The 22,623-nt window shown below is 35.9% G+C and overlaps 3 protein-coding genes across 6 annotated transcripts in view; 1 reads left to right on the top strand and 2 right to left on the bottom strand.

The window, feature by feature from the left end:
• The window catches only part of LOC107588654 (Hermansky-Pudlak syndrome 6 protein homolog), an 8,737-nt gene extending 5,936 nt beyond the window's left edge, over positions 1-2,801 (top strand). The window contains exon 2 of the mRNA XM_016276847.1: positions 30-2,801. Within this exon, the coding sequence (XP_016132333.1) occupies positions 30-1,055 (1,026 nt within the window). The 3' untranslated portion in view covers positions 1,056-2,801. The remainder of the gene's footprint in view (positions 1-29) is intronic.
• A 2,268-nt stretch (positions 2,802-5,069) lies between these two features.
• Positions 5,070-17,047, bottom strand: prom2 (prominin 2). The gene is made up of 25 exons (XM_016276848.1): positions 16,918-17,047; positions 16,571-16,592; positions 16,167-16,442; positions 15,165-15,220; positions 14,553-14,758; positions 14,347-14,467; positions 13,816-13,879; positions 13,480-13,563; positions 13,130-13,326; positions 11,902-11,976; positions 11,506-11,569; positions 11,194-11,350; positions 10,940-11,092; positions 10,696-10,819; positions 10,480-10,568; positions 10,111-10,195; positions 9,886-10,029; positions 8,873-8,941; positions 8,685-8,777; positions 8,478-8,531; positions 7,776-7,856; positions 7,587-7,655; positions 7,412-7,501; positions 5,783-5,895; positions 5,070-5,669 (listed from the first exon to the last, which is right to left on the bottom strand). Exons 3-25 carry the CDS (start codon positions 16,387-16,389, stop codon positions 5,582-5,584), a joined length of 2,499 nt encoding a protein of 832 aa, XP_016132334.1. The 5' UTR covers positions 16,390-16,442; positions 16,571-16,592; positions 16,918-17,047; the 3' UTR covers positions 5,070-5,581.
• A 3,308-nt stretch (positions 17,048-20,355) lies between these two features.
• LOC107588657 (LIM domain-binding protein 1-A-like) overlaps positions 20,356-22,623 on the bottom strand; it is a 3,365-nt gene continuing 1,097 nt past the window's right edge. The window contains exons 4-7 of one of the 4 annotated variants that reach the window (XM_016276849.1): positions 22,179-22,262; positions 21,977-22,100; positions 21,737-21,888; positions 20,356-21,215 (exon numbers count right to left, since the gene is read on the bottom strand). In XM_016276849.1, coding sequence (XP_016132335.1) covers positions 20,985-21,215; positions 21,737-21,888; positions 21,977-22,100; positions 22,179-22,262 — 591 coding nt within the window. In that variant the 3' untranslated portion in view covers positions 20,356-20,984. The remainder of the gene's footprint in view (positions 21,216-21,736; positions 21,889-21,976; positions 22,101-22,178; positions 22,263-22,623) is intronic. The other 3 variants (XM_016276850.1, XM_016276851.1, XM_016276852.1) reach the window with 3 other exon arrangements.

Below are 22,623 nucleotides of genomic sequence, written 5' to 3' on the forward strand. Positions count from 1 at the left end.
TGGAGGACATCAAAACATCAGTGGTGAAGGCTTCGGACAAAGATCTAGAGAACTATTGTGAAAGCTTGGTGCAGCAAGAGATCTGCCGGCTGCTTAGCGGTGAGCTAGAGAGGGAGAATCTTCAATATCTAAACAGCATCTTCCATCTCTTTCCCACTTACTCCTGGCATGCCATGCAAGCGGTTCTGCATCTGAGGTGCAACGGTGAGGGTTTGTTGTCGTCTAAAGCTCCTGCTGAGTTATGGAAAATCATCCTCAGCCCTGTGCAACCCACAGCAAACTTTGCTCACTGCAATGGTCAGCAGAAACACACTACGGTGCCTGTTTTTGAGCTCTTGTGCCAATCTATCTTCAAATTCCAGCCCAGCTGGCTCCCCAGGATTCTTGAACTGGCACAACAACAATCTGGCGGGTCCTCCAAGTCTTCGTGGGGTTACGGCATGAAGGAGAGCTCTGAGAGCTTGCCGCTCTATAAACGGGCCTTGACGGTGCTCCCTTGCAATGGAACCTACCAACACCTGAAAGTGGAGCTGCTTTTGTGCAGCGAGCGACCTAAAGCGATAATGCAAGCATTGCGGATTCTCATCAAGCAAGGACAGTGGGAATGGATTGCGCAAGTAGCTGAGAGGTTCTGCCGGCAGAGCCCGCTTCTGAACAAAGAGATTTTCATTGCTCTGCTGTGCGAAGTGTCCCAACATAGAGACTTGGACCCCTATTTGGACCTGCTATGGACTCTTTGTCCAGAGGACATGACTGTGATGAGCATACTTAATATTGTATTGAAAAACCTGCCTGATTCAATGCAGAACTCTGGTCCTTTCGAGGCTCATGGCAGCCAGGTCACCATTGGGCTTTTGAAACCGCTGCTCAGAAAAGTTCTCCAAAGGGAGACCAAACCGAGCCAAAGGTACGCAGATATCCTTCAGTCACCCACAGTTCCTCCGCTCACTCCTCCACGTCAACCAAAGGGACTGTTCAGAGATGCTGAGCAGCAGGAAACCAAGCAGAGGACTTCCTCTGGATCTCAAGTGACATCTCAAGCCAAGCTGGTCTGACTTTCCCACTCTCAAATCATGTCTGACCCTTTCAATAGACTGTTATTAAAAGGGTCTTAGAGGTACAGGTTAACCCAAAATGAAATTCTGTCATCATCTGCTCATGTTTATGTCATTTCAAACCTGTATGACTTTCTTCTTTGGAGCACTTAAGAATAGATTCTGATAAACAATTTAACCGTTTTATCCTTACATTAAAAGACAATTTCATCCAAAACAATCTTTGGACCCCATTGACTTTCATTGTATTGCTTGTATATTGTGTTCTACAAAACAAGTAGTTCGAACAACATGAGGGTGAATAAATGACACAATTTCATTTTTGGGTCAGCTGTCCCTTTAAGAAGTACTATTTACATAACATGGTCTGAACAAAATTAGGAGCTTCGGATCGAACCATATTTCATTAACTATTGAAATTGTAAAGTAATAACTCGCAATGCACAGATGTTTAACTACTGCTTAATTATTCCTAATATAGAATGTAATATGTTGTTTTTATGTTTATCAAGTTTGCTGCATTTCATCTAATATGTTTTTGGTGTCTTAAAACAGTATTTTCTCTTCCTTAACTTTCAGTTGTGTCTTTTTTTTATAGCCATCACATAAAGGCATGCTGTCACCCTGATCCTAATGCAAGGTCAGAGATGACTAAGCATTATCCATATTTCATGCTCTAGATCATTTATTGTATAAACTCTTAGAATATTTTTTTTCGGTTGACACTACAGTTTGTCATTATATGCTGGTGTAATTATTATTTTAAGACAATTGCGTGGAAGATGTAAGCTAAGAACTGTATTTGTCATTAATGTCATATATAAAAATATACAGTAATATAAAATGTAATGTAATATAAAATTTAATCATTGGACATTATAGATTTGGTCATTTCATGTTAAATGCCTTATATATTTCATGAATTGCTCTTGTATTCACAGGGATTATAACACAGTAAAAAGCAATTAAATATGACTCATGTATTGCTGCCACTCCTTTTCAAGTCTGTTTGTGAGCTAAAGTGTCACAGCCGTCATTAGTGATTTCTGGTTTTGTGGTCAGAGAGGGGAATTCTGATGTGTTTCCAATGCAAAGCTTTATAAACTCACTAGGTCTGTACAGCCCCACCCTCTGCATTCCTACTGAGCTCAGCAGCAGCATTCACAGCACTGCTTTAAATTCAATTCAACTAAATTCTATTATCCAGTGACCAGCTTCAAACTCAATCACATTGGACAGGCTTGTGTTGCCCTGAATTGACTCGTCATAGCTAATTGTATTTGGAGAGCTGAAACACTTCTATTTTCTCTTTGTGATGCAAGTGTTTACTAAGTATTGGTTTGACTGAGTGTTCTGCTCAATGTATTTGAATGTATTTTATTTTATGATCTAAAGTAATTAACTAAAGGCACTAAAAATGTACATTTAAAAACATTTAGTAAAAATGTCTGAAATATCTCTGTGTGTGCTACTGTTAGACAAATCTGTGCCGCATTCTGTCTGCTGAGGAAAAAGTGAATTGTTTAACACTCATACTGGCATGTTTGAGTAATTGCGGATTCTTGAGATGTGGGACAAAACATTCATAAAAATTAAAAAAAAACATTTCCAGTTTGATTATTAGAGATGATTGCAAGAATGAGTCTACACAAATGTAAATCTTATTTTTATTTTTTTTACAAACAGGCACGTGCACAGGTAGGACTCAACCTGTGCAGAACACATGCCCTTTTTGTCCTTCCACTACGAAGCCCCTTTTTTTTCTTTTTTCTTTTTTTTTTTTTTCTTAAATTTTCTTCGTCAATAAATCAATGCTATTGGTCACCCTTTACGTCTGTCCGTCTGTTTTACAAATATATTTAGCGAATGAATGGTATTAAAAAGAGTTTGTGACTCAATCTTGTTGGATCCGCTCAAACTTTCAGTCAAACCTCATAACTCTGTCTTGACTGACTGAGTGCAGTGAACTGAAGTTCCACAGCAGAGCAGCTGAACATCTTGCAAGGGTAAATAAATATATTCTTGTTTGTAGAAGTACAGCGTTGTATTTACGCAAGAAACACTAGTATGTCTACTGTATAATGGAAGTCGTGGCCTAATGATTAGAGAGTCGGACTCGTAACCCAAAGGTTGTGGGTTCGAGTCTCGTACCAGTAGGGATTGTAGGTGGGGGGAGTGAATGTACAGCACTCTCTCCCACCTTCAATACCATGACTGAGGTGCCCTTGAGCAAGGCACCGAGCCCCCAAGTGCTCCCCGGGCGCCGCAGCATAAATGGCTGCCCACTGCTCCGGGTGTGTGTTCACAGTGTGTGTGTGTTCACTGCTGTGTGTGTGCACTTTGGATTGGTAAATGCAGAGCACTAATTCCTAGTATGGGTCACCATACTTGGCCACATGTCACGTCACGTATAAAGGCTCATGTTTTTTGCATTTGAGGTCTGAGACCGGACCTGCAGAGAGAGGACATTTGCCATCTAAATTAGTCATAGCCAATAGCCTACACTTAAATAGCGTGTGCATACAGTAGCATTTCATCTTTTATAAAATGACATTTTGGCCAAACGTATTTTACAACAGGAAAAACTGAGCGCCCATAAAGCTACAACTTTGTAACCTGTTGAAAAAAACGTAATGTGATGCTGCCGTTTTAATGATGGACAAATTGCACATTTGCACACACATTCGCCGGTCAAAAACCCAGCCATAACTGCATTTGAGTTTGACACAAAGTGTTCCTCGTCAGCTAGGTAAAATATACTTCTATGAAAATTCTTCTTTGATTTATGATGGCTATCTGCTGATACGATACAAATAAAGTTATTTTGTCAAAACCAAAAGATTTTCTGTCAGTGGTGCTGACAATTAAATAGATGGAGCTGAAAATCTATTTAAAAAAGGATATATATATATATATATTAGTGCTGTTAAACGATTAATCGCATACAAAATACAAGTTTTTGTTTGCATAATATGTATGTGTTCTGTGTATATTTATTATGTATATATTAGTACACACACATACTGTATATATTTTGAAAATATTTACATGTATTTACATTTGTTTATATTCATAACATTTATATTATAAATAAATATATTTAATATATGAACATAACATATTTTTCTGAAATATATACATGCATGTGTGTGTATTTATTTTATATATACATAATAAATATAAACCGCATACTTATATTATGTAAACAAAAACTTTTATTTTGGATGCGATTAATCGTGATTAATCGCTTGACAGCACTAATATATATATATATATATATATATATACTAATATATATATATATATTACTCCTGTCTTGATTTGTGCTTAAAAAACATTTTTAAAACATTAAAACTAAAACTTTATATTTTTGCGTCATTCATTTTTGTGACTCCATTTTATATATACTGTATATAAAGTTCAAAAGAACAGTTAAATACATATCTTTTATAACATTCTAAATGTCTTTCTTTTCTATCACTTTTGATCAATTTAATTTTAATTTAATTTCTTTAAAAGATTAAATGTGAAATGTGATTCCAAGACAAGTTGCGTGGTTTTCCAGTTATGCCCTTGTTGTGCATGTCTAAGTATCTCTGGTATTTACTAATCCGAATGCTAAGTGTTAGCTCTAATATCGAGAAATGGGCTAGTATACTTTTAAATGAACATTTTTCCTGCTATATGATCTCAGCATTTTTGAAAACTGCTATACTACAATATTTTCTGGATATTTAATGTTTTGGTCAGAATGTCAAATAGTGAATAAATCTGGTCCGATTTCTGTTTTCTCTCTCTCTCTCTCTCTCTAGGCAGCACAGATATGTGTGGAATGTGTGCTCCACTGCTCTAGTGCTTCATCCTGATTGGCACACTGTTGTAATGGCAGTTGTACCATGAGGCCTCAGTCACAGGATATAGGGGGTACTGGGGGGGAGGGTTTCTCGATGGGTCATCTGGACAAACTGTGGCAAGCAATTCTTTACACCAAACAAACAGGTTCAGCATGGTAGTGTCAGCACCTTTTATTATGATTATAATTAATACATGACATAAGATAGAAATGTTTAACAGGCCTCAGATTCCACACCACTTCTTGTTGGTTTATACAATCACAGTCTCCACAGTTATTCATGAGCTAATTTCATTATTAGGACAGTCTAATAGAAATTTATAAATATATAACAGCATACCCATATTTCTTATTGAAAAAAATGGCATAAATAAATTTCAATGCCTACAGGACCACATAAAGTGCATTCTAAAGCTTAAACTCCCATTAATGCCTTATAATACACAAACATATTACAGTTGTAACAGTAAAGTTGTGCTTTTCATTTAAATATCAAGTGCTAAAATCATTTGACACAAAGTTAATTTATGATACAATCTATGGCACTAAAAATAAAGAAAAGGGTACTCAGAAGCTACTTTGGCATTATTTTTACTACAATCGTTGTCTACTTGTCAATTCATTGGTCTGTGGGTCAGTATGTATAACTTAACAGTCATTTTTAATTATGTGCTTATGTAAAAGGTGGTTGTTTGCCATTTTCCAATAATTCAGGTTTGAGGTGGGCCTTTGGGAAAGGATTCATCATGAAGTTATTGTTCCTTTAAAGAGAGAAATCAGAAGGAAACCATTTGAATTGATCCATGACAGTAGGTAAACAGTAGACTTTTTCATGATTCGCTTTTACATTTAAAAAACAAATAAGATAATTTACTCATAAACATCTGAATACTTCATCCTGCGGTAGTACTTGGCCAGTTTAACTGAGAAAATGATGCTGGGGATCAGGAACATCATACACCAGCCCAAACTCAACCAAAAGGCATTCTGGAGAAAAAGACAGGATATGATGTTTTATTTACGGTGGCCGAGAAGTGCAAAACAAATCACAATTCTGAAAACAAAATAACAAATTACAAACGCAAATGCAAGTCTAAAAAACAAAATAACAATTCAGAAAACACAACAACAATTCAGAAAACATTGTAACAAGTCAGAAAACACAATGACAAATTCGAAAACAAATGAACAAGTCAGAAAACACAACGACAAATCAGACAAACCGGAAGAGGTAGGTATAGTTTGAGACAGCGCCATTGGTTTGGGATTACTCACCGCTGACTGGACGAGACATCTGTCAATCAACATATACAGGGAAGAACCAGCCGAAGAACAGCAGAGTCGTGGTAGAAAGTTCGGCGATGGTATTAAAGTAGCTCAGTTTAAATGTATTGTATGAATTGCCCTTACTATGGAATAAAAAATACAGGGTGTCTATTTACATTTAGTTAAAAGTGTCTGTAAATCATCAGCTCCAGTGGCACAGATGGATAAGCGCTTGGCTTTTTGACGCGATCGACCCGGGTTCGATCCCGTCTTTTGCCGAACTTTTTTTCCTCCCTTTTCAAATCTCCTATTAGCAATGGATTCTATTTACACTAAGTGAAAATAGCAGTATTTTTAGCAATATGCTATTTACACTAAATGCAAATACCTATTTACACTGTTAAAATAGCAGGATTTCTACTATCAAGTATACTACTTGTTGCAAATAGTGGCAATTATCTGCACTTCAGTATTGTAGTACATTATAAAACAGTATGCAATAATAACATATTGAGTGTAAATTATAATTTTAATTTTAATTATTACATGGATGCCACCTTATTGGTAGAAAAAAAAGTTCGGCAAAAGGCGGGATCAAACCCGGGTCGATCGCGTCAAATAGCCAACATCATGCACTTATCCACCTGCGCCACTGGAGCTGATGTTCTACAGACACTTTTAACTAAACGTGAATATACACTCCGCATTTTTTATTCCATAGTAAGGGCAATTCATACAATACATTTAAACTGAGCTACTTTAATACCATCGCCGAACTTTCTACCACGACTCTGCTGTTCTTCGTCTGGTTCTTCCCTGTATATGTTGATTGACAGATGTCTCGTCCAGTCAGCGGTGAGTGATCCCAAATCAATGGTGCTGTCTCAAACTATACCTACCTCTTCCGGTTTGTCTGATTTATCGTTGTGTTTTCTGACTTGTTCATTTGTTTTCGGATTTGTCGTTGTGTTTTCTGACTTATTTTGTTTTCGAATTTGTCATTGTGGTTTCTGACTTGTTATAATGTTTTCTGAATTGTTGTTGTGCTTTCTGAATTGTTATTTAGTTTTTTAGACTTGCATTTGCGTTTGTAATTTGTTATTTTGTTTTCAGAATTGTGATTTGTTCTGCACTTCACGGCCACCGTATTTATTAGATGGGAACCATGTGCACTTACAAGTCTCTCAGCACTGTAATAATGAAAAAGAAGCAGCTAGAGCTGATGATGGATTCTTACCAAAGATTCTACCAAGTGTTTACAGATGAGCTCCTCTGATCGGTCTACTGCTGCAGCTGCAGGCCCACACCGACCCACCCTCTCTGTGATCTTATACAGAGTGCAACACCATAATATTAATAATTCACCATTAAGATAGTCGGCACCTTGAATATAAATAAAGACATAAACATACTGTTTGATTTGTCCACTGAATAAATGTCTGAAAGATTTTCAGCTGACAGTCTATGAATGCCCTGCTCTCCTGCAGAAAAGAAGCATACAGTAACTAGAAAATGCACAGTAGATTTTTTCATCACTGTAATACAGTAATCATCCTGACAGATAATTTATCTAAATATAGCATTGATTGTGCAACACTCACAGTTTTCACTATTTGTGATATTTTGAAGTTCAGGACGCCCTGAGCATAGTCAACTTTTTGGGAAACATTTTTCACAGCTGCCTATAAAATGAATAAAGAGAAAAAATGTGAAGATACTGTTAGTGCATTTTTAATTAGGGCCATAAAGATTAAAGATTATTCTTTTTATTATTTTTTCAAAAATTATTGAACAAAATGAAATAAAAAAGTTAATATTGTAAAAAAATAAAATAATAATAATTTTAATGTTTTTTAAAACTTAATTTATTCCGGTGATGGCAAAGCTGAATTTTCAGCATCATTACTCCAGACTTCAGTGTCACATGATCCTTCAGAATTCATTCTAATATGCTGATTTGCTGCTCAAGTAACATTTTTATTATTATTATTAAAACTTGTGCTCAATAATTTTATGGAAACCTTTTCAAGATTCTTTGATTAACAGAAAGCTCAAAAGAACAGCATTTTTTTTAAACAGACATTCTGGTAACAATATAAAAGTCTTTACTGTCACTTTTGATCAGTTTAATGCATCCTGGCTGAACGGTACATTGAATGACGATATTTACTGCAAGTAGCAAATCATCATAATTCATGGGGTCTATAATTCAATTATTTTAAAAACTGATATACTGTAGTTTAGGCTACAGTATTATACATATTGATACTCTCATGCACTTATGATGGCTAGTGTTTACTTACAGTGATTTGTGATGCTACTACACTGAGATTCTTAACAGTGGTGTTCAGTTCCAGCTGCAAAGAGGAAAAGGATGTAGATCATAGTAAACCAAACTGAAACAAACTAGTCAAGAACACTTTGTGATTAATATTCATTCATTCATTATAATGTCATGTTCAGTTGAAATTTAAATTCTGAGTACTGTCTTTTGTGTTGTGTTAACACACCAGCAAAGGCATAATGTTAGACGTGATGTCAGTCTGGATGTCTCGCAGATCTTTTGCTTCCCCATGCAGTTCATCTTTTATAGCTTGGTTACTCTGAAAGACACAAAAAAAGTGTATTTGATCCATTCTCTTTGATCCGACTAGAGCAGGGGGTGTTAACAAGACCAGTAAACAAAAGTAACTTTCACCTGTTTGCCAGCCAAGATATCCAGACTTTCTGCTATTGAGCTCAGATTAATCCCTGACACGTCGTTAATCTGAAATCAAAAAATGTATCGCTAATATAGATTTTGAAATATATTCATATAAATATATTCTCAATATGTACTTCCTCATATTTTTGCCATTTTGCCAGAAATATATTTTCAGTATAAATATATTTATATTGTCCATAATATATTTTAAAGAATACATTTTGCATATACAGTGGGGCAAAAAAGTATTTAGTCAGCCACCAATTGTGCAAGTTCTCCCACTTAAAAAGATGAGAGAGGCCTGTAATTTTCATCATAGGTATACCTCAACTATGAGAGACAAAATGAGAAAAAAAATCCAGAAAATCACATTGTAGGATTTTTAAAGAATTAATTGATAAATTCCTCGGTAAAAAAAATTACAGGCCTCTCTCATCTTTTTAAGTGGGAGAACTTGCACAATTGGTGGCTGACTAAATACTTTTTTTCCCCACTGTATATATTGTTCAGGGAAAAATATATATATAAATACACACACACACACACACACACAAAACTTGTGCACAGATATATTTGTAGCAATGGCCAACAATACATGGGTCATCTTCATGTTCCATGAAGATATTTTGTCAATTTTCTACTGTAAATATATCAAAACTTAATTTTTGATTAGTAATATTCATTGCTAAGAACTTCATCTGGACAATTTTAAAGGTGATTTTCTCAATATTTTGATTTTTTTTGCACCCTCAGATTCCAGATTTTCAAATAGTTGTACCTCGGCCAAATATTTTCAGATAATGTATAAATCTCAATTTCAAAAAAATGACCCTTATTTTTTATTTTTTGGTCCTGGGTCACATATATGTGTAATGCTATAATCACTATTTATTTTATTTTTTGCCATATGAATAATGCTCATGTGTACCCATTATTAAATTATACATCATTTGATTTCACAAACAGTATATGCTAGTGTGCTTTTGAGAATGAAGTATATAGTGTACCTGCTGTGTAATGTTGCTGAAGTTCATACTGCTGGCACTGTTGGAGAAGTTGTTTAGCTGGGACTTTACCTTTGGACTGAGGATGGTGATGTTTGCTATGTTGATTTGTACCCCATCAAAGGTCTGATCAATCTCATGGGTGTACTGTTGAGTGAATCAGCCATTAGTGTCCAATAAGTGATGCATCAATCATAGGAAAGTAAAGAAAGAGTTATAATATCTCACCTGTGAAACATTTAATTTACTATTTAGGTCGAAGATCTTATTCAGATGAAATGTGGTCCACAAGGGCTTATTCTTTTGACAGTCACTAGAAATTATAAAAAGCAAATTTATTGATTTACAGTGGGTACGGAAAGTATTCAGACCCCCTTAAATTTTTCACTCTTTGTTATATTGCACCCATTTGCTAAAATCATTTAAGTTAATTTTTTTTTCCTCGTTAATGTACACACAGCACCCCATATTGACAGAAAAACACAGAATTGTTGACATTTTTGCAGATTTATTAAAAAAGAAAAACTGAAATATCACATGGTCCTAAGTATTCAGAATATGACAGCCAGCCATCATGCTGTCTTGTGTGTGACGTACCTGTACACATTAGCAATATTCAGGTTTGTATTCAGATTCAGAGACCTGGACAGGTTGAAACCTGGAATCAGCCCTGGAGTGTCAATAATCTATGAAACACAATATGATAATCAAATATACTGGTAATGATTGATGCAAAAATGTACATTTACTGGAAACTAGTAACTAGTCAAGGTCATTCGATCAAACACAATGGGTCAGTGTCGATGGAAATACCTGGATGAGTTCCTTGTTTTGCCATGGTTTACAGACCAGGGTATAGGTATTTCCTCCCACTATGAAAAGTATCAAGACTACTAACATGAAGATCCAGGAGACCAGGAAGCTGAAACCTACTCCTCTAAAATAACACAAGAGGAAGTAATTACCGCGCGTACAGTTTTATTGTACCATATATAACAATGCACACTGACAGTTTTCTGTTACACAAGCACAAATCCAAAGGGGAATTTATACTCACGCCATGAAAAATATTCCTCCACAGTTAGATGTGCCGGAACGTTCAATGGGATTGTCTTTAGAATTTTGTCCAGCTACACCCAGCAGCAGACCCAGAAAATTACAGATCACCACCAGCAAAATCAGACAGCTCAGGACCAATCCAACAGCCCGACTATTACCAAAAAAAAGGAGATTATTTGAGATTGTCATAAAAATACATTGTATTTGAACACAGAGAATCATGGTTAATTAGAGCAAGATGTGTTTAGGTACCTGATTTTACTTGATCTCTCTATGTCAGGAGAAAAAGCTTTGATCGATTTCTGCACGTCCGTTAGTGGTGCTGAGATAGTCTTCAATACATCAAGAGGAAGGTCTTTGGTCACACCTGAGATCTTGGTTTTTAATGTTTCAAGCTGCAACAGAGCCACTGTAAAAGACACAAGGCACAACGTCACTTAACAACTAGACTGATCAGTAACTTCAAGTACATCACACTACTTAACCCTTAGGTGAACAAACATTTGAGAATGACGATTCCCCAGAAAGAAGACTCATTAAGGACACTTAACAACACAAACTTACCCTGCACATTTAGGCTGGACTCATTTTTCACCGTTTCTGGAATGCTGTCAAAAAAGTCTCTCCCCTGGGATTCAAACATGTACAATGAACATCATTCATTCGCAACGATTAAATATATATGTAGGACACTGAAGTTATGAATGTTTTCTTTTTTCTTTTTCAAGAAATTAACTTTTTACCCAGCAAGGATATAAAAGTGGCAGGAAAGACATTTTTAGTCTTACCAAAATTTAAAAAATTAAATAAATGCTATTAATTTGACCTTTCTATTCATCAAAAAATCCTGACAAAAATCTATCATGGTTTCCCACAAAATATTAAGCAGCACAACTGTTTTCAAAATTGAGAGAGAATACACTGAAGTGAAATTTTATAGCTGTGAAATACGGCACTAACCTTATTTGCCTGTCCAATGACATCAGCATTTATAGCCTCGTCTACAGCAGACCTCATGTCGTTTTGATCAGGAAACTACCAAATTGTGAGACAGACAAAGCACATGCAAAGGTTTATTTTCATTATAAACTACATTTTAAGCAAAAAAATAATTTTTTTTGGTATGAATCCTTTTGCTTTCATGACAGCAGCACTCTAGAATGAACTCCACACATTAAAGTCAACGAGACAATACGAGTAGTTTTCATACAGTCATCTGAACTCAGCCCCATTATTAACCTACTTATATGACTGTATTCTGGATGTGCATGATTTGAAATATACTTTTCAAAAATACTATTCATCTTATATGGGCTAAACATTTTAATGAGGAAAAAATACTAAGTGCATCTTTAATATTTATTATACATATTATATATTAGTATAATTATTAAAAAACATTAATTATAAATATTATAACACAGATTATTAATAATTCTTATAAATAGCATTCTAATGACATGTTTTGTTTTTAATCAAAAAAAAGTGTGGACTCACTCCATTGTAAGTTTCAAGCAGAGCAGCACATTTAACACTAGAGGGCAGTACTAGCTGTAATTAAATGCACTACATCCTGATATCCACATACACAATGACAGTGACACATTCTTATTTTTCTCTACAACAGCCTGTATTTATGGAAATGTCTTTCAATCAGGTAAGAGTTAGGTTTCCAAGAGAAAGCACTTGCAAGCATTGACATGTTAACAATAACTTCTTGCGTTACTCCTTATTGTTTGCTCCTTTGTTCCTGTCTCCCTGCTTTCCTTCAATGACAGCGTTTGAGCCTTTGTGTGCACAGATGACTGGTAAAACAACTTGGTCCTCTGTACTTCAAGAGAAATGCTGTATAATAGTCATGTAATCTAAGCCAAAACGTTGTGTGGGTATTATAGTAATGCCTATGTTCTCCCCAGAAGATTGATGCAGAATTCGCTCTGCTCCAATCACTGACCTGAGACAACCACAACCACAAATTGTCTAGAACTTCAAAGAAAGGGCGAATGATTGTGTAATGATCCACCCACATTTTTGCAGGTATTTGCTCTTAATGCTCAACCTGAAACTACCGCAGAGCCTAAAGTGGAATCAGGATATAATCAGGACTCCACATGCTTCGCTGCCATAACACAATTCCCCAACGAGTTGTTCACTGGTTTATCCCCATGACAGCTATGGTTTAGCTTACGTCAAGGCTTCCTTCCAGTGATAGCTTGTCCAGTTCTGGCCGCTGGGAAGTGCAGTTTACACAGTCTGGCATGTGCAAAGTGTTGTTAATCCGCTGCCTCACAGCAGATAAATTAGCTTTCAGCACATCCACCTTTGGTTTCAACAGCTCCAAGGTTTTATTAAGCTTCAGCAGTTCATGGCTGGTGCTGTTTATCACTGTAACACACATACATAAAGAACAAAATGTATTTAAAATCAATGGATTCATTAATGCTGCAAAGGTGAGTCAACAAGCAAAGTTTTGATCACGGAGCAAGTTTCCCAAAGAAAGGAGCTGCTTTATCGCTTGATGAGTAAATGCATACATACCTTGGGCTATTTCAGTAATGGAGTTCAATGCTGGGTCGAGGGGACCTTTAAGACCATTTTGGATTAATTTACCAAGCAAAGACCCTGTTTATATGAGACAAACATGCAGGAATTCAATGTGAGATTAAAAGAAAACAAATGGATCAAAAAAATAAATAAACTTTTTATTGTGGCAACATACATGGTTGCAATTTTTAGATAACTATATTAAATGTTACAAAAAGGAAAATGTTTTTCCCTCTTGCATTTCGAATTTGAGTGCAATTTTGTCACTTTCAATGGTTTTGCCTCCATTCATTTGTGATCCTTGTCTTAAAAGACACAAGACAGACATACCATTCAAGTTGCTTTTGACGGTATCCACAGTCACATTGCTCTCACTCTCAACTTGTTCGATTTGCTGTTGAGGAATAAAAAGTTGTATCAATTTTCCCTTATGTATCAGCTATATTCAGTTTAATTCAGTATTGTTATAATTTGATTTAATTTCAGTTGTTGATATAAATCAACCTTGCATAGTTTAAACATAAGACTTCAAAATATTTATATTTTAAATAAATAAGTGATGTTCTTTTTATATAATTCTATTTATTAAGAATCCTGAAATAAATCATGGCTTTCACAGAAATATTAAGCAGCACAAGTGTTTTTAACACTGATAATAATAAGAAATGTTTCTCAAGACATTCAGCTTTGTATCACAGGAATAAATTACATTTTAAAATAATATAGTAAAATAAATAGTAAATAGTTATTTTACATTATAATATTTCAAAATAATTCAGTTTTTTATCAAAACTAAAAAAAACAATAAACATTTGAAACACACTGGGTTTTAATCTCACTTAATCTCTCTGAATGGTGTACCTTAGAAATAGTGTTAAGATAGCCTTTGACATTCTCCAAGATGTCAGTGAGTTCTGTGGGGCTGCGCATCACAGTCTCTGAAGTGTTTGTACTGCTCAGGAACATGCAAACATTCCCTGCCCTGCATAGCAATTGATATTAATTAAGCTAAATATAAAATGTCAAAAATATAATTACAATAACATTACACTCCAACCGGTGCTCACAGAATTAGTACAGTGATGAGAAATGTGGCCAAGTAAAAGCTTCTTCGCTTGCAGTGGATGTTCGTAGTTTGCTTCTGCTGCATGCGGCCCCCGCAGTTACCACAGCAACGACAGCAGGCAAAGATTAGGCCAATTAGAGGCATCAGGACAATGTAGAGGATCCCAATGGCCACGCAGACCAGGAAACCTATCTCATATTTCAAAATCTGGTCAAAAGTTAAAGAGGATAGACAGGTTGGTTGCTGTGGGTATAGCTAAATTAAGCAGTAAAGATGAGGTAGATTTAATTTAATAATTTAATTATTCAGTTAATAATTTAAACATTATATAGGAGGTGTACTTATGCGTGTCCATGTGCTCTGCTCAACTGTGTATCCAAAACATGTCTGACGCTGTGTAATCAGTTCAGCCAATTGAAACTGGCAAATAATCAATGTTTATACAACAAAATATTGGTGTTGGCACGATTCACTTATGGTAAAAAAAAAAAACCTGTCCTAGAGCACACACACATGTCAATTAATATCTGTCTGTATTAAAATCATATTTCAAAAATATGGCCAAGGTGCAATTTATTATCAAACCATTCATTTACATGCAGGTGTGACATACCTCTTTAACCCTCTCCATGCTGAAATTCGTATCTTTTATCATTCTAATCAGCAGATCTACAGGAAAAACATACCAAGACATTGTATATATTCTTTTTAATATTAATTTACACAGCATAAAATAACATTATAACCAGTGTCACATCATTCTCCTAGAGCTAAAAAAAAGTCTCAGAGGTAAACTGTGATAACTCTAAAATAGCCATTGATATCAGCAAAGTATGTATTATAGCAAAAGAGTCAAAGTAGAAAGGTAGACTATACACAATACTCTATTGATGGGTGATGATGAATAGAATTTCATCATTGTAACCTGAACAACTTCATGAGGTTTCTATGGAGTAATATCTCTGTAAAGTAATGCTTCATTCTATTGTTAGATTAAATAATAATTGTCTGCAAGGAAGAGATGTATAAACATAATAGTTCATGTTTGGTCCAATAATTATACATTGTTAACATTTTATGAACAGCTTTGAAATGTATGAGATCATGCAATATGAGAAGTAGGCTACTCTTTTTTTAGCATACAATGAATTGGCAGGTAATAATTAACTTAAAAGTTTGCCTTTCCATTTGTGATGCTGACTGCAACTATACAGGCTGCTTGAAGAGTACAGCAATAAACATATTTTTGTGGTAAACAAAGCTCTTAGAATGAGGAGGGGAGATGATTCAAATCTCATGGACATTTGCATGGTTATTTGCACAGTGGTTTTGCTTCTGACAATTTAACTGAGTACATTTATCTCAACTGAATAAGCACCATCTAACCATGTGCACAACAAGCCCAGCTTAATAACATCCTCTAATGAGTCTAATACAGCCATTACAGTCTCAGATCAAGTTAGATTCATCTGTGCCACATAACATGTTGTTTGCGTAGATAAAACCATGTGTAACCAAACTGCTGATGGCAAATGACTTAATACTAAAAGAACATGTTTGTACTGAATACGACCTTGTCAGACACAGAGATCAAAACTACATCACATTAACTCACCTTTAGGGAATGGATTGGGCTGGACAGAGCCCAGAAATGAATGTACAATTGGAGACATAAAGGCACTATTGAAGGTCAGCTTGGTTGGTATTTCATGTGGAGTTTGTAGCTCTGTTCTGTTGGTGTCGATAGGACAGGACGGTTGTCCGCTTACAAGTGTCCAGAGAAACAGCGGCAAAATGCCGCTCCAAAAAACTCCTTTCATTCTGGACCTCATGTTCATTAGTCGGTGGGGTTTTAGGTCACGTCTCGATTCTTATGAGCATCAAACGTCACCTATGACATATTAAATGTCAATAATTAGTCTAATCTTCTTTAAAACATACAGTCACCGTATGACTATTGTTTTATAATTACAGCAATTACTGTGATAATTAGAGAAAGAGGAACTGTAGGCTACTTACGTCCTAAAACACATCTTCCTGACTAAAATATAAAAACAAAAACACTGTCAGGAATGAAAAACGCTCTGAAAGCTACAAAAAAATATTTTTAGATAAATAGAACTATTATTGTACAATTTCTTACATATTAACACAGACTGAAGCAAAACTCGATCTTCTTGACAGTGTGTCAGACCAATTTAAATAAACAGGTTGGATTGACAAACGTATCCGCGTTAAGCAGATATTGTCCTGAACTGTTTACCTAAAACAGTAACCTGAGAACTAACTACGAAAAGGCGAAGCTAGAAAGACCGCACTTTTACCACTCAGGGCAAAGTCATAAACAACACTACAATAGTAGCTACCTGTTTTATATTTAAAGTTCTCCAGCTATTGTTGAGCGTGTTCCTCTTAGTTCAATTCAAGTGAGTCTAAAATCCTCTCATAGATCCGATGTCTTTATACCTCTGAGAGAAACCTGATGTCAACATTGAAGTTTAGCTGCACTGAGTGAAGCAATAAAAGAGTGAATTGGCACTCTTTGAAAGAATGAAAGACTAGGACAAACTGAAATGGGAGGGAGAGAAAGAGGGAGGGAGGCTCTGAGTCTATAAAGACTGGTCAGTTTTCAGAAAGGAATCTATTTAAAACTGAGGGTGACCGCATTTTTCTATTGCTGTTGTTTCTAAAAATATATATTTAAATTAGTGCTGTCCAACGATTAATCGCGTCCAAAATAAAAGTTTTTGTTTACATAATATGTGTACACTTTGTATATTTATTATGTATGTATAAATATACATACAGTATATATTTTGAAAATTATGCACATTTACATGTATATATCTATATTCATATAATTAATATTATATACAGATTTTTTTTTTTCTGAAATACATGCATGTGTGTGCATTTATATATAGGCTACATAATAAATATACAAAGTACATATATTGTGTAAACAAAAACTTTTAAATTGATGTTTAGTTTTCTTTTCAGTTTACATAAAACAATTATCAAAGAACAATGTATAAAATTACTATTAATGACAATGAACATTGGTTAATTACAAAAAAAAATCAATGACAAAATTACAATAACAAAACAAAAAAAAACAATGTCCCAGATGACAAAAAAGATGTTTATTAAAGAAATTCATTTAAAACACATTTCATTTTATATATCATCGATTGATTAAATTATATAGGCCTACATTTTTATAAAAAAAGAAAAGAAAAAGAAAGAAAGAGAAAGAAAGAAAGAGAGAGAAAGAAATCCCCTATCTTTTATGTTTTACAAAAGAAAGAGGTTTGGAAAGACATGAGAATTAGTAAATTAACAGATTTTTCATATTTGTGTGAACTAACAATTCAAGAATATCCATTGACTTGATTTATTAATTGAAAACATTAGTGGGTGCATTTAAATTATTTTTGGTTACAACTGCATTTATTAATGTCGTAGTAGATCTGAACAAAGTGAGTGTCACGTCTTTTACCCAAAAACATTTAACGGCAGATGAATAAGCATATGTGGATGCTTAATGAAAATAAGTTGGATTTAAAACTAATAATCATTTCCTGCTTTAACTTATTCAAAGAACAAAAACATTTGTCATGGGACATTTGAAATAGTTTCCATATCTGATCAAATGCACATTATTATTCTTTAGTTTGGGTTAAACAAATCAATTTTGCTTGGTTGAAACAGCAGCTACGCTAATTATGTCTCTATTCATTTCTGTTTCTGCCATAACTAGGATTTACACAAGCTTCAGTCTGGATCCAGAACACCTGAGAAGAGATGATGCCAAGCCCTCAGAGGACCAACCCTGAAACAACATACAGAACTACCAAATTTTGCTATAAGTTTAATTGCATCATATAATAATTGCTGTTAATAGTGTTCATCGTCTGTTTTATTACGTCTTAAATTGATTTTCCCGTACATTTCTGCCATATGTACATTAACTGACAGTCACCACTGATAAGCTACCACTAAATATTGTAGAAACTTAATTTGCTGTAAAGTTGCTTTGCAATGATTTGTATCGTGAAAAGCGCTGTACAAATAAACTTGAATTTAATTGTTTCCGTTAACTGCCTTAGCAATTTAACAGTTCTGCTAAAAAGTAGGACATGCGTGCTTCTTGGTGGCCTTTGATTGATTTATCACTTACTAACGACCGGGTTAGCATACACAGTACTAACCGTAAAGTACAACAAAAACACTTCAAGATCTGGATCTGTTTGCAGAGGATCTACCTGGAAATATGAAGAGTCAGTAACACTCTAGTTTTGACTATTAGAGTTGTTCACATTTCTTATCAGAAACTCAGTGTTGAGGAAGCCTCTCATAGTTTTTAATGTACTGTTAATGTGTATATTTTAACCACATACCAGGCATGATAGCTTGTGAAAATGTTTTATTGGTACCATATATCAACTGTCAATGGCAGACACGAGGCAAAAATATATCTGTAAAACAACCACAAACAAAGGTGCTCTGAAAACACAGAAAAGAGCACACCTGCTTTACGGCCGATTTGAGAAATAAACCAGAAACACTGTATTTCACAAGTGACATTGAAGAAAAATGAATTTCGGATTTGTATGCCTTAGAATGGTTATATTTAACCATAGTTTAGGTCTTAGACCATTTTTATAAGTCAATGGAAGCCCTACAATGGAGTGCCCTCTGGTGTTTTAAAACCTAATACAATGTAACCTCAAAGGGGCTTCTTGGAATTAGGATTATGTTTAATTATCCAAATTTTAATAAGAATTCTTAAGGATTAATTCAAGGACTAATATATCATCTTAGGTTGAGGAAAAAAAACAACATGTGAAAATGTACAAAGGCAACATCAAATACACAGCAACATGTATCGTCTCGATATAATGCAATGGCAAAGACTTTAAAAAAATAAATACATTGTACGTTGACAAAACTATAAACTACCTTCTCGTGTAAAAGGTAGTTGTACCTTTAATGCATTTAGAAACAATTTGGAATGAGAGGTTCAGTTTTACTTGACATATGAAGGGGTGAAGGGCACAAGGGTCCTAAGAAGAGTAAATAGAATTACACTTATACAGAACTTGGCTACAATCTTAAATATACAATCACAAATACACAAACAAAATGATAAAAAAAACAAAAACATTATATAAATGTGTTGATTAAAGGATCTTGCTCCTTGGTCTGTAGCATCGGGGGAAAAAAACAATAACTGGCTTACTAATTAGATTTTCAAATTAACTTTCAAAGCAAACTAATAATCAGTGTGAACGACAGGCATTGAGCTCGGCCTGTTCTTTTCAATAGGCTAAAAATCTCCAGGAAACAAAATGTTTATAGCTACGGTCTCAGGACAAAATGTGTCACCAGCCGTTGTACTAACAGTGTAGGATTTAGATCCTGCGAACAATGAGACTGTTACAGCTGCGATAGCTAATGTCTGACACATGCAGTTCCCAGACATACATGCTATGATCATGTAATCTCATTTTCAAAGACGATTAAAACAGAAACAAAGACAGATAGGTGTAAAGCTTAAAGCAAATTAGCATCTACTTACAATAATATTGATAACAGTAACAATACAAAATTTTTTATTTTACATTGAGATTGACAGCGTTTTCCAGTTAAAGATCATACATTTTTTGTTTTAATAAGAACAAAATTCATCAATCATTTTTTAAGAAAAATAGATCCAAAATACAGTGACAAGAGTGCAAAGGATATTTTGAGTTTTTGTTTGCTTGCTTATTTTTTCACTTTAGAAATCGTTATAAAAAATAAAAAAAGAACAAGAAACTAAACAGAATGCAAACAATTAAAAAAAAAAAAATCAAACACTTCTTTTGAGTCTGGCGTAATGGTCAGGCAAGCTCTCAGTGACCATTTCGGGCATGACCAAACTCAAGAACCTCGATGCTTTACACTTTATTTAGTTTTACTTAAAGGACTTTACGTAGTGGTTCTCAACTCCGGTCCTCAAGCTCCGGAACTGTACAGGTTTTTGTTCCAACCAGGTCCTACAAAACAAATAATTGAGTTTTTAAAAATGGAGCTTTGGGTTTGAATCTGAGGTGCACACAATGGTCATATCACTAAACGGTCAGATAAAAAGTGATCCTTTCCTGTCAAGTGAGCACAACAGAAACGGCCATGCGTGTCAAAGCACAGCACGCACAGAGAGACCCGAGGTTGGAACAATAACCCACAGCCTGATCGCTAAGCCTGATCGAGACATGTTGGAAAACGACTCTCAAAGAAACAAAAGAATCAACAAAACGGAATGTCTGACGGCAACAGAGGAGGAGGGTCAATTTCACGTGTGGCCAATTGAGGACTTGTCAAAGCAGAAGTCTAGGACCGGGTCTTGCGAGCGAGGGGTCCTCGAGCCTTTCGCTAGCCCCTAACACTTCTACTGCGATGACTGTGAGGTGGGGTTGTCATTTTTGCTCTCCTGGCTGGAAGGAGCTTTGCTGTTCCAGGGGCTGTTGGTGCCCAGGGCGGGGGAACTGTTGAAACTGTCCTCGTCGTCGATGCCATTGGCCGCATCAAACTGTGTGTTCTCCAACCGCGTGATGAGCCGCTCATCCTCGTCCCCGAACTCCCCTCCCATCAGAGTGGGCTCTCCCACCATCATCACATCCTGCAGGGGACAGGAAGGGGCGCAATCATTATCCCCGCAACCTGGGGGTGCTCCGTAGGGGGACGCGGTGGCTTTCTACACCACATTGAACTGCAGAAGGCACTGAGGAACTACACCTCCACTATTCTGCCCACTACAAGCCCAAATCAGCACGGGAACTTAAACCAGCAGTGCTGTATGTGAAAAGGCTATGTTCACCATGCTGAACACTAAATAGCTCTGCCATGGTGGGCATCCCGGATCCTTGAGTGCTGCATGGGTTCATTCCACCTCGGGTCTCTAGTGTTGGCTGCGTCTCTGGAGCTCAAAACACCCAACAGACTGACAAAAAGCACAAAAAACCCACAGACCTGCGGCCCTAAAGGACCAGGGACTGCCCAGCTTTGGATCATGTCCACTTGTCTATATGTTGGGTCTGTCTTCCTAATATAAGGTATAACTTAAATACAAGCATTGGTCCACCCTCCTCCCGCTAACCCGTCTCCCATAGCTCAAAATGGACATCAAAATGAGATGCTTACAGGTACCTGGCTGGAGAGCGCAAAACTGCTGGCTGGACTTTTCTTTTTACTGTTGCTGTTGTTGTTGTTGTTGCCCCCTCCGGAACTCATCGTGCTGCCACCGGACATTTTTCGCTTCCTTCGCTTGTTGGGGGCTTGTCTTGCTGGCTCGGCTGGACAAAGAGCAAAGGGAGATATCTGAGGCTCGGGTGGGACACTGCTGGATGTTTGATTTTGAGATGAAAGTCGCCCCATTCTCACCTGGTGGGGCCACCATCCGCTGCCATTTCTGAAACAGACAGGTTTTGAGGCAGTCTCGTGGGCTGAGACTGTACGTCTTGTGTCTGGACATCAGCTCCTGCATGGGCTCCAGGATTACACAAAGCTGTGGGAGAGAAAAACCTGTTAGCAATGTTTTTTAATTCAAATCGACCGTTCTGTAGACTGATGGAAATTAACTTACTCGGAGGTAGTTCAGCGTAGAGTTAGATAAGCCACATCTTGTGATGTTTTTAGATAGCTGGTCAAGCATTTGGGGGTCTTGGGCCTGTTGAGGAAGAAATTTTGTAAATCAACAAAAATTGTGTGCAGACATGATTTACCAAAGACAAGCACAAGTTGTGCTAAAAACATCTATTGAAACTACAAGGTGGGTCATTTTTTTAACAAAACTTAATTTAAAGGGGTCATATGATGCGATTTCAAGTTTTCCTTTCTCTTTGGAGTGTTACAAGCTCTTGGTGCATAAAGAAGATCTGTAAAGTTGCAAAGACTAAAGTCTCAAATCCAAAGAGATATTCTTTATAAAAATTAAGAGTCAACCACGCCTACCTAAAACGGCTCAATCTAACACGCACCCACATAGCTACGTCACTATGTGAAAATATTAGCATAACGCCACCCAAATG

The sequence above is a fragment of the Sinocyclocheilus grahami genome, unplaced genomic scaffold, assembly GCF_001515645.1.
Source record: "Sinocyclocheilus grahami isolate Dianchi unplaced genomic scaffold, SAMN03320097.WGS_v1.1 scaffold106.1, whole genome shotgun sequence".
Taxonomy (NCBI): domain Eukaryota; kingdom Metazoa; phylum Chordata; class Actinopteri; order Cypriniformes; family Cyprinidae; genus Sinocyclocheilus; species Sinocyclocheilus grahami.

Excerpts from the sequence above, each read along its gene's own strand:
- prom2 (XM_016276848.1), bottom strand. The coding sequence starts at position 16,389 with ATGAACATGAGGTCCAGAATGAAAGGAGTTTTTTGGAGCGGCATTTTG. Across the intron at positions 11,093-11,193 it reads GAGAGATCAAGTAAAATCAG|TCGGGCTGTTGGATTGGTCC; the intron begins GTACCTAAACAC and ends TTTTGGTAATAG. Across the intron at positions 7,656-7,775 it reads TATCACAAATAGTGAAAACT|GAGAGCAGGGCATTCATAGA; the intron begins GTGAGTGTTGCA and ends TCTTTTCTGCAG.